The 11,703-nt window shown below is 41.4% G+C and overlaps 1 protein-coding gene across 2 annotated transcripts in view; it reads right to left on the reverse strand.

Annotated features, from left to right (window-relative positions):
• ST6GALNAC5 (ST6 N-acetylgalactosaminide alpha-2,6-sialyltransferase 5) overlaps positions 1-11,321 on the reverse strand; it is a gene marked incomplete at both ends in the record, with an annotated part of 177,491 nt that extends 166,170 nt beyond the window's left edge. For both annotated transcript variants that reach the window (XM_082667006.1, XM_082667007.1), the window contains 2 exons: positions 10,316-10,513; positions 11,307-11,321. In XM_082667006.1, coding sequence (XP_082523132.1) covers positions 10,316-10,513; positions 11,307-11,321 — 213 coding nt within the window. The remainder of the gene's footprint in view (positions 1-10,315; positions 10,514-11,306) is intronic.
• Between the last annotated feature and the right edge of the window lie 382 nt (positions 11,322-11,703).

Below are 11,703 nucleotides of genomic sequence, written 5' to 3' on the forward strand. Positions count from 1 at the left end.
AAAACTTCCCCAATATGGGAAAGGAAATAGTCAATCAACTCCAGGAAGCGGAGAGAGTCCCATATAGTATAAATCCAAGGAGAAACACACCAAGACACATATTAATCAAACTATCCAAAATTAAATACAAAGAAAAAATATTAAAAGCAGCAAGGGAAAAGCAACAAATAACATACAAGGGAATCCCCATAAGGTTAACAGCTGATCTTTCAGCAGAAACTCTGCAAGCCAGAAGGGAGTGGCAGGCCATATTTAAAGTGATAAAAGAGAAAAACCTACATCCAAGATTACTCTATCCAGCAAGGATCTCATTCAGATTCGATGGGGAAATTAAAACATTTACAGACAAGCAAAAGCTAAGAGAATTCAGCACCATCAAACCAGCTTTACAACAAATCCTACAGAAACTTCTCTAGGAATAAAAGACAAGAGAAGGAAAAGACCTATAATACCAAAGCCAAAACAATTAAGAAAATGGTAATAGGAACACACATATGGATAACTACCTTAAGTGTAAATGGATTAAATCCTCCAACCAAAAGACACAGACTGGCTGAATGGATACAAAAACAAGTCCCATATATATGTTGTCTACAAGAGACCCACTTCAGACCTAGGGACACATACAGATTGAAAGTGAGGGGATGGAAAAAGATATTCCACGTAAATGGAAATCAAAAGAAAGCTGGAGTAGCAATTCTCATATCAGACAAAATAGACTTTAAAATATAGACTACTACAAGAGGCAAAGAAGGACACTACATAATGATTAAGGGATCAATCCAAGAAGAAGATATAACAAATGTAAATATTTATGCACCCAACATAGGAGCACCTCAATACATAAGGCAAATGCTAACAGGCAAAAAAGGGCAAATCGACAGCAACACAATCATAGTAGGGGACTTTAATACCCCAATTTCACCAATGGACAGATCATCCAAAATGAAAATAAATAAGGAAACACAAGCTTTAAATGACACATGGAACAATATGGACTTAACTGAAAATTAAAGGACATTCCATCCAAAAACAACAGAATACACTTTCTTGTCAAGTTCTCATGGAACATTCTCCAGGATACATAATATATTGGGTCACAAATCAAGCCTTGGTAAATTTAATAAAATTGAAATTGTATCAAGTATCTTTTCTGACCACAATGCTATGAGACTAGATATCAATTACAGGAAAAAAATCTGTAAAAAAAAAAAAAAAAAACACATGGAGGCTAATCAATACACTACTAAATAACCAAGAGATCACTGAAGAAATCAAAGAGAAAATTTAAAAATACCTATAAACAAATGACAATGAAAACACGACAGCCCAAAACCTACAGATGCAGCAAAAGCAGTTCTAAGAGGGAAGTTTATAGCAATACAATCCTACCTCAAGAAACAAGAACTGTCTCAAATAAACAACCTAACCTTACACCTAAAGCAATTAGAGAACGAAGAAAACAAAAAACCCAAAGTCAGCAGAAGGAAAGAAATCATAAAGATCAGATCAGAAATAAATAAAACTAAAAGCTGGTTCTTTGAGAAGATAAACCAAATTGATAAACCATTAGCCAGACTCATCAAGAAAATAAGGGAGAAGATTCAAATCAATAGAATTAGAAATGAAATAGGAGAGGTAGCATAAGATCATAAGAGATTATTACAAGCAACTATATGTAAACTATATGTAAATCAAATGGACAACCTGGAAGAAATGGACAAATTCTTAGAAAAGCACAACCTCCCAAGACTGAACCAGGAAGAAATAGAAAATATAAACAGACCAATCACAAGCACTGAAATTGAAACTGTGACAAAAAATCTTCCAACAAACAAAAGCCCAGGACCAGATGGCTTCACAGGTGAATTCTATCAAACATTTAGAGAAGATCTATCACCTACCTTCTCAAACTCTTCCAAAATATAGCAGAGGGAGGAACACTCCCAAACTCATTCTATGAGGCCAATATCACCCTGATACCAAAACCAGACAAAGATGTAATGCAAAAAAAGGAAAACTATAGACCAATATCACTGATGAATATAGATGCAAAAATCCTCAACAAAATACTAGCAAACAGAATCCAACAGCACATTAAAAGGATCATACACCATGATCAAGTGGGGTTTATCCCAGGAATGCAAGATTCTTCAATATATGCAAATCAATCAATGTGATACACCATATTAACAAACTGAAGAATAAAAACCATATGATCATCTCAATAGGTGCAGAAAAAGCTTTTGACAAAATTCAACACCCATTTATGATAAAAACTCTCCTGAAACTAGGCATAGAGAGAAATTACCTCAACATAATAAAGGCCATATATGACAAACCCACAGCCAACATCATTTTCAATGGTGAAAAACTGAAAGCATTTCCACTAAGATCCAGAAGAAGACAAGGTTGCCCACTCTCACCACTATTATTCAACACACTTTTGGAAGTTTTAGCCACAGCAATCAGAGACAGCAAAGAAATAAAAGGAATCCAAATCAGAAAAGAAGAAATAAAACTGTCACTGTTTGCAGATGACATGATACTATACATAGAGAATCCCAAAGATGCTACCAGAAAACTACTAGAGGTAATCAATGAATTTGGTAAAGTAGCAGGTTATAAAATTAATGCACAGAAATCTCTTTCATTCCTATACACGAATGATGGAAAATCTGAAATAGAAATTAAGGAAACACTCGTATTTACCATTGCAACAAAAAGAATAAAATACCTAGGAATAAACCCACCCAAGGAGACAAAAGACCTGTATGCAGAAAGCTATAAGACACTGATGAAAGAAATTAAAGATGATACAAACAGATGGAGAGATATACCATGTTCTTGGATTGGAAGAAGCAACACTGTGAAAATGACTATACTACCCAAAGCAATCTGCAGATTCAGTGCAATCCCTATCAAACTACCAATGGCATTTTTCACAGAGCTAGAACCAAAAATGTCACAATTTGTATGCAAACACATAGCCGAAGCAATATTGAGAAAGAAAAACGGAGCTAGAGGAATCAGGTTCCTGGACTTCAGACTATACTACAAAGCTATAGTAATCAAGACAGTATGGTACTGGCACAAAAACAGAAATATAGATTAATGGAACAGAATAGAAAGCCCAGAGATAAACCCACAAACATGTGGTCACCTTATCTTTGATAAAGGAGGCAAGAATGTACAATGGAGAAAAGACAGCCTCTTCAATAAGTGGTGCTGGGAAAACTGGACAGCTACATATAAAATAATGAAATTAGAACACTCCCTAACACCATACACAAAAATAAACTCAAAATGGATTGAAGACCTAAATGTAAGGCCAGACACTATAAAACTCTTAGAGGAAAACATAGGCAGAACACTCTGTGACATACATCACAGCAAGATCCTTTTTGAACCACCTCCTAGAGAAATGGAAATAAAAACAAAAATAAACAAATGGGACCTAATGGATCTTAAAAGCTTTTGCACAGGAAAGGAAACCATAAACAAGTCAAAAAGACAACCCTCAGAATGGGAGAAATTATTTGCAAATGAAGCAACTGACAAAGGATTAATCTCCAAAATATACAGGCAGCTTATACAGCTCAATATCAAAAAAAAAAACAACGCAATCCAAAAATGGGCAGAAGGCCTAAATAGAAATTTCTCTGAAGAAGATATACAGATTGCCAACAAACACATGAAAGGATGCTCAACATCACTAATCATTAGAGGAATGCAAATCAAAACTGCAAAGAGGTCTCACCTCACACCAGTCAGAATGGCCATCATCAAAAATCTACAAACAATAAATGCTGGAGAGGGTGTGGAGAAAAGGAAACCCTCTTGCACTGTTGGTGGGAATGTAAATTGATATAGCCACTATTGAGAACAGTATGGAGGTTCCTTAAAAAACTAAAACTACCATATGAGTAAAACCATAATTCAAAAAGAGTCATGTACCACAATGTTCACTGCAGTTCTATTTACAATAGGCAGAACATGGAAGCGACCTAACTATCCATTGACAGATGAATGGATAAAGAAGATGTGGCACATATACACAATGGAATATTACTCAGGCATAAAAAGAAATGAAATTGAGTTATTTGTAGTGAGGTGGATGGACCTAGAGTCTGTCATACAGAGTGAAGTAAGTCAGAAAGAGAAAAACAAATACTGTATGCTAACACATATATATGGAATCTAAAAAAAAAAAATGTTCTGAAGAATGTAGGGGCAGGAAAGGAATAAAGATGCAGATTTAGAGAATGGACTTGAAGACATGGCGAGGGGGAAGGGTAAGCTGGGACGAAGTGAGAGAGTGCCATGGACATTATATACACTACTAACTGTAAAATAGATAGCTAGTGGGAAACAGCACATAGCACAGGGAGATCAGCTCAGTGCTTTGTGTCCACATAGAGGGGTGGGATAGGGAGGGTGGGAGGGAGACTCAAGAGGGAGGAGATATGGGGATCTATGTTTATGTATAGCTGATTCACTTTGTTATACAGCGGAAACTAACACACATTGTAAAGCAATTATACTCCAATAAAGATGTAAAAAAAAAAAGAAAGAAAGCACAATATCCCAGCAATTACAGATTTTCCTTTAGGACACATATTTTATGTTAGGACACATCCTCTGTAAACAGTCAAACAGCATCACCCTGCTAATGAGTAGAAAACAGATCAAATCATCCTAATCTGTTCTTGGCAAATTAAGTCTAAGTGCAGATGGAACTTTCCACTGTGACTCTACACACGTTTGTCACTGAATCTGACTTTTCCAAAACATCTCTAAGTGGGAATGCTTGGGCTTGACGTTAATCGCTCTTTGACTTGAAATAGCTCTTTTTCTAATAACTCCTTTTCACAACCAATGAGAGAAAGGAAGCCAGAAGGAAGTCATATATATAAAACGGCTAATGAATAATAGAATTTTAGTTTGAAAGTTTTATAACTTCTAAGGTAACAACAGTATCTAACGTACTTTATAGATGAGAAAGATCACAGAAATTGCCCCCTTTTTAGTGTCCGTTCCTTGATGTACTGTTTCTTGGTTTCATATTATTATTCAGGACTTGCTTTATTATTTAATCTTTCTTGCTTCTTTGTCTTTTCTTTCCAATTAGATCAAAGGTTCTTTGAGGGCAGGGACTGTGTTCTTCTTCCAGGATACCCTGGAATTTTGCAACTATCAGGCCTTCAATGAATATTTACTAAGGGCTATGAGTAGTTCAAAAACCCAGAAACAAATTAGCTACAGAACTACACACTGTGATGATTAAAAACGTTTCAAATGATGATTCTCAAACTTTAACGTGCACAAGAACCATAAGGGAAGACTATTAAAATGGTAGATTCCCAAATCTCATTCCCAAAGACTCTTATGTTTCAAATCATTTCCTATTATCATTATTAGGAGGAGAAGGAGTAAATCAACTTTAGGAAAGATGAGACATACCGGGGCCTGGGACTGCACTGATGTGTCTTGCAGAGAAAGGACTTGACATAAGGTAAGGCAGCTTTGTCCTTCTTCAGGGATACCCCACCCCCAATACACCCTGTGTTCTTCTTTCTTTCCATAAATACTTATTGTGTGCCCACCAATGGCCAAGTATTAGGGCCTGGATTTAAACTGGTCAACAAGATGTATCAAATGCTTTGATATCAGAGCACTTAGATTCTACTTGGGGGGATGGCAGACAAGAGACAAGTAAACTTTAAGATTATTTCAGATATTGTTAAGTATTATAAGGAAAATAAAACAGGCTGGTATGATAGAGAATGACTCGTGAGAAGGGGCTTTTTAAAGAGTGTGGTACACAAGAAGATGATATGTGATCTGAGGACTAAATGACCATAAGGAATCAACCATGCAAAAGATCTTGAGTGAGAGCTTTCCAGGAAGATGAAACAGCAAGTGCAAAGGTCCTGAGGCAGAATGAGTGTCCGAGGATCAGCAAGAAGGCCAGAATGCCTGAAACTTGAGAGGGAGCTAGGTCAGACCATCTACTAAGTACAATCTGGGCTTTGGCACGAAAGTATCTTGGGATTACTTCTGTGGGAAGGTGGAGAAATACTCCTGGTTTCAGAATTAAGGAAGGTTAACTATTCAGTAAATGTTAAAATAGTTTAACTTCTCCAGTTAAAAACAACCACGTTATTGGAACTCTTCTCCCATAAAAAAAAGTTCATTTCATGATTCCATTTGGTTGATGCTTTGTGATAACACAGTTTTGTCATCACTGGCAGATTACATTTTGTAATACTTGAGCACTGAAAATAAGTTCACTTTAAATTTCTTTGAGATCCAAATTATTTATCATTCATTGGATGCCTCAAATATTATACAACAGGGTCTAATAAATGGTGTAAACTTATATTTGAGAATGTATATACCTCTCTAAAGGAAGAATTCTTAAGCCATAATTTCAACATAAGTTATATGGCATATACCTTTATTTCCGGTTTTGAATTACTTTCCAACTCTTGCATTGACTTGTCTTATCATTCCAACTGGACATCTACCAATTAAGAGTAATAGTACTATTACCTCTAAGCAGTTTGGTTTTGTCTGAATAACTGAGTGCTTAAGGAAAGAAAGAACCAAGGGCAAGCATGTCACCGGTACGTGTAAAATCCATTCTTGGAGACTACTACCGAAGCGAGGAGATAGCAGCTCAGCTTCAGGCCCCATGATCACTGCTCTTTCATAAGCCACCTAAGAAGAGGGCAAGCCAGGTGACAAGTGGGCCTTCTGTGAAAGGGCTCCGGTCCACTGGAAATGGGAATCAGCTCACAGTTTCATTTCACAGGGTCCACCGGATGGCAAATGACTTTATCTACCCGGAGCCAACCCAGACTGAACACATAATGGGCTTCATGCCCCCTTCCACTCTGCTGGGAGACTGGGAGCTTTCCTCTGAGGGTTGCTTGATTTAGTGAGTGTGTGTGTGTGTGTGTGTGTGTGTGTGTGTGTGTGTGCATGTGTGTTTTAGTTTGATTATACATTATGCTGCAGTTCTAAAGGCAGAAGTTTCTCCAAGCCATGAAGATTGACTTCTTTGCTTAGATCTGGAAGATCTGATTAGAAATCAATGGCTTCCAAAATCGGGGACCAGGAAATGGCAGGATGCAGATACAGTAGCTGCAGTGACAGACATGTAACGAGATGGAAATGAGTTGGTGGAATATTTGTGGGAAAAGGTCAGGGGAAGGATTGGGAATGAAGAGAAAAAAATCTACCTAAGAGAAAATGAAATGGTTTCATTATCACAAGAAACTCCAAGTAGCCTTCACTTACTTAGTCATACTGGAATTACAATTTCCGCTAGCATCGTTTGTGAAAGAGGAAGCAGGGAATACGACCATGGAAAGTGATATTTTAAGCTTCAACACATATTGCTCATCACTGGCTTGACTTACAGCATGTCTTTCAACAAAAGCACATAGTGATTTAATCTCAACAGTAATTCAGTCTGCAGCATATGAGACAAGACTATCATTGCAGACAGGCGGTAATTTGTGAAATTCAGGTGCTGGGGTTCAGGACCACCTGTTGAATTTAACCTTGGAGTTATAATGTTAATGCCATCATGTAACTGAACAAAAACACTACATATTTATCAGACTTTGGGACCTCTAGCCATGGAGATGTGAACGTTTTCCTAAATGGTATCTGTAACTCTCTCCAGATTCAGTAAATCAATGGCCAATTGAAAGTCTGTTGGAATTCTGATTCAATATGCAGCAGCATATGGCTTGGTGGTCATCACATTCAGCATATCCTATAATTTTTCTATAGCTTGATGTGAGAGTGGGACAAAAAAGCAATCAGAGTATCATCTGGCAACATAAGAAGAATAGAAAAGCTTTCATTTATCATTCCCTGTGTTAACTGGAAAAAAAACATCTTAGTAATAGTCTAACGATTGATTTCTACCTCTGCTTAAGCAAGACTATAGGAAGATCCCAAGTAAACCTAAACAGCAATTTTGGGAGAAGACATAAACGTTTTACACGTGCACCTTCAGATAGCCATTGGAAATGAAACTGCCAACTTCCGGCCGGTTAAATAGTAGCAGTAAAGTGACTACATTCTGAGCAGAAGTTTACATTTCCTTCAGTGGAACAATTGAAATAATGCCTAAAAAGAAGGCATAGATTTTAATATTTGCATTTGTTCCTTTGCTTGAGGTAGGGTAAGCTTTGTTGAACCCTTTGGGTATGAAAGTTTGTGAGAGGTTGGTTTTCTATGAAAGAATTTCATTGGTATTATCTGCTAAGACCTTCCTGGTCACATTTTTAATTCTCTGCTAAGAATTCCAAGGTCTTCCACACATATGTATCATTCACATAACACTTCACAGTTTACAAAACCCTTCACTACAGATTATCTCAATTTCTCATACAGAGTTCCCACATTCCTTCCCCAAAAGGGCTGTTCTTCATTTTAATGAAATAAGGCTCTGACACATTGAAAATGGAATCCAACATATTTGTGTGAATAAACACTGTTTTGAAAAAGAAGATGAGGGCATCATATTTTGACTTAGGCTATCAATATTCTTAGCTGGTGTCTGTCCGGCAGGAGAGCACAGGAAGGGTAGTATTAGCAATATCTTCCTAAAGGCAGATCAAAGCTTACAGCAAATTTACCTTTTGACAGCCCTGTTAACCAAAGCTTCACAAGTGCTAGATAGCCATTTCCACTAAACAATAGCCATGAAAAGCCACCATGTTCAATATATTCATTATAAACACATAAACACCACATCCCTCCACAGTGGGAAGTCAATGCACAAACTTTTCTAGAACTCCAGCCCTTATGGGTTGCTTGCACATGCAGATACAAAGTATGTAATCAATCAACAACTTAAAGAGAAAACAGAAGCTTGTGAAAACAGAAATTGTGAAACTGATGGCCCTCTCTACTTTTGATTTAAGATCTACCACCAGCACCTTCCCCAGTAAATCACTTCCTAATGACATCTCTCCCTCTTTTCTGCTTCCGTGAACTCTTCCCAGTGCAAGTTCCACTTTTTCAAAGAAACTTTCCTTGATCCTAGCCGGGCAGAGATCTTTCCCATCTCTGTACTCCAACAGTAATAACTGTTTATATCCAGTATTTCCTATACATTTATATCTACTGTCTCTCTGTCTCTCTGTCATCTATCCATCCATCCACATTTCACGGTATGTTGTTTTCCCACAGGCATTCAAAGATCCCTAAAGGCTGCGTCCTGCCTTAAATTCTTTTGCATCCTCCAAAATCCTTAGCATTATCCATTGCACAAGTGAGTAGAAGTATTTTGATTGCCACTTAAAAAAAGTTTGACTTTTCCATGCATGGTTAGAACCATCTTTTCACACAAAAGGAGCACCTGCTAAATATTACTTTGGTTCACAACCATACAACCTAGTAATACAAAAAGCAGGATAGCTGGGTGGTTTCAAGAAATCCTCTAGCTTTATAGGGCATATACAGAATGGAATTGTGTTTTAATAAAAATATATTAGCAGCTTCAAATAATGGGGAATACATTTAAACTGTATTAAAATATCTTTTCAGAATCAGGAAACTTGATTAGGATTCTCCCAGAGGCTTCACACACTGAAACGAGAGATTTATTATTCCAGGGAAAGAAGGCTCAATTTCTTAAAAATTCACCTTATTAATTATTAGCCAAGCCATGCAGCGGCTTCCCGGAAGGCAGAGGAAAATAGGCCCTCAACGGTGAGTTTCAAGCCTATGGAAGCTGAGTTTGTGCCTCAAGCCTTCCGCGCTTGCCTGGGCACCGCTCCCCAGGGCTGTAGTAATTTAGCCCAGAGCATCCGAAGCAGAGATCAGATAGGAGTCTGCGAGCCTGAGCTGCGGCCGCGGACTGGCTGCTACTCAGCCTCCGGTTCCCTGTCGGAGGTAAGCTCGGGCTGGTACACGCGCCATTCCCGGGTCTCCTCCCACTAGGGCGCGACTTGGCTGCCAAACCCGAGGCTTCAGGAGCCCTGCACCCAGCGATAGCTGCAATTCTGGGGATGAGGCGGTTCTAATTCCAGGGACAGTTCCTGTTAGGAAATTAGGCTTTGGGGTGCACCCATCTCATCCCTATTCCCGGAAAAACTTTGCTTCCTTCTCCAAATAGAAATTCACACCAAGTAGGAACTATCTTGTCCCACCCCAGCGGGTCCACTCGCACTTCCAGCCTCTGAATGGCACCTACTCACGGCGCCTCCCAACCCCGGGGAAGGGGGCAAGCTCAGGTGTGCGGGATCCCCAGGCTGGGTGGCGGGAAGGCTGGCGAGCAAGCTGTCACCTTGTGGTCCGCCACGCCAAGGTATCCGTCCAGTGGCCGCGGTCCCGCGGGGGCCTCGGGGTGCGGCGGGGGGCTGCCGGTCGCCGCTGCCTGCTGCTTCTGCGGGGGCCGCTCCTTCTGGCCGCCTAGGCTGCTGTACACGAGCAACAAGCTGGTGCACATGGTGGTGAGCGCTAAACACACTGCCAGACCATGGCGCTGCGGGAGAGCGGGAGAGAGCACAGGAGAGTCGCTGAGCGCCGACCCGGGAGGAGCGCGCCCGGCAGGGACTCCGGCGCGACGGTCAGACGGGCGGGGGCAGCGGGGGTAGCCCGGGTCCCACCTTGGCAGCACGCAGCCCGGTAGAGGAGGCACCGTCGCCCCGCGTACGGCAGGGCATGCTCCCCGCGCGTCGCTGCTCTGGGCCGCCGCCGCCTCCCACATCCCTCGGCAGAGGACAGGTGGTGCGTGGCGCCCGGCTACGCGAAGAAGAGCACGCCGGCGGCGGGGGCAGGGGTGGGCTCACACTTTGGGAGGGGGCCCTCTGCCCCAGCTCGGCTTTGGAATGTCTAGCTTCTCCTTTCTGGACCCGTGGGGCTCTACCTTGGCGATCCTTGCAAGTTTGAAATCCGACAAGGAAACCAAGAAAGTCTGCAAAGGTCCCCCCTTCCCGCCCCTCTTAGTTTTTTGCCAGGCTGTTTCGTTAGGGCATCCCCATCCCCGAGCAAGGCGCCCATCACTCCAAGGTTTCTCTAGCTCTCCGCTGGCCGCTCGGAACTCCCGCCGGAGATCCAGGAGCCCAGCAACCCGAGTTTCCATTCGGGCTCTGGGATTCCGAGCCAGGCTGAAGCGAGGAATCGGGAGTGGACGCGGAGCAGGTGGAAAGTTGTCCCTTTGTAACGGGCGACCTCGCAGCGCAGGGTCAGGCACCCCGGAGCTCTCCCGTGCGCCCCGGGGACGCTGCGCCCGGGGGTCCCGCCTCTGCCCAGAGGAGTTATAACAAATGACTCACCACCAGGGTCTTCATTTTGGGCACCTCTTTTGTGCGGAATCCTCAGGCACACGCGTCCGGGGCCACTTTTTCTTGGAGGATTTCCATCGTGGGTGATGGGGCGGAAACGGCTCTGATTTTCGCCGGGCCTCCAGCCGCGGCTGAGTAAGCAGGAAAGCCGCGGGACCCAGGAAGAGCCGCTGTTGCAGAGATTAGAGACAGAATTGAAGCTGGACCGGACCCTCGTAGTCTCTCAGCGATCTACACAACTGCCGCCTGCCGGGTCCTAAAGCCCTCTGCATTCCCCCCTTCCCGCCCCCAAATAATCATCTTTTCAGCCGAGTAGAATTGCTGGGGCGAGAGAGTTAACCGTGCCCATATACCCACCTCTTGGTCCGAAGGCTTATTTATCTTTTAT

The sequence above is a fragment of the Grampus griseus genome (genome assembly GCF_964374135.1).
Source record: "Grampus griseus genome assembly, chromosome: 1".
In the NCBI taxonomy this organism is placed as follows: Eukaryota; Metazoa; Chordata; class Mammalia; order Artiodactyla; family Delphinidae; genus Grampus; species Grampus griseus.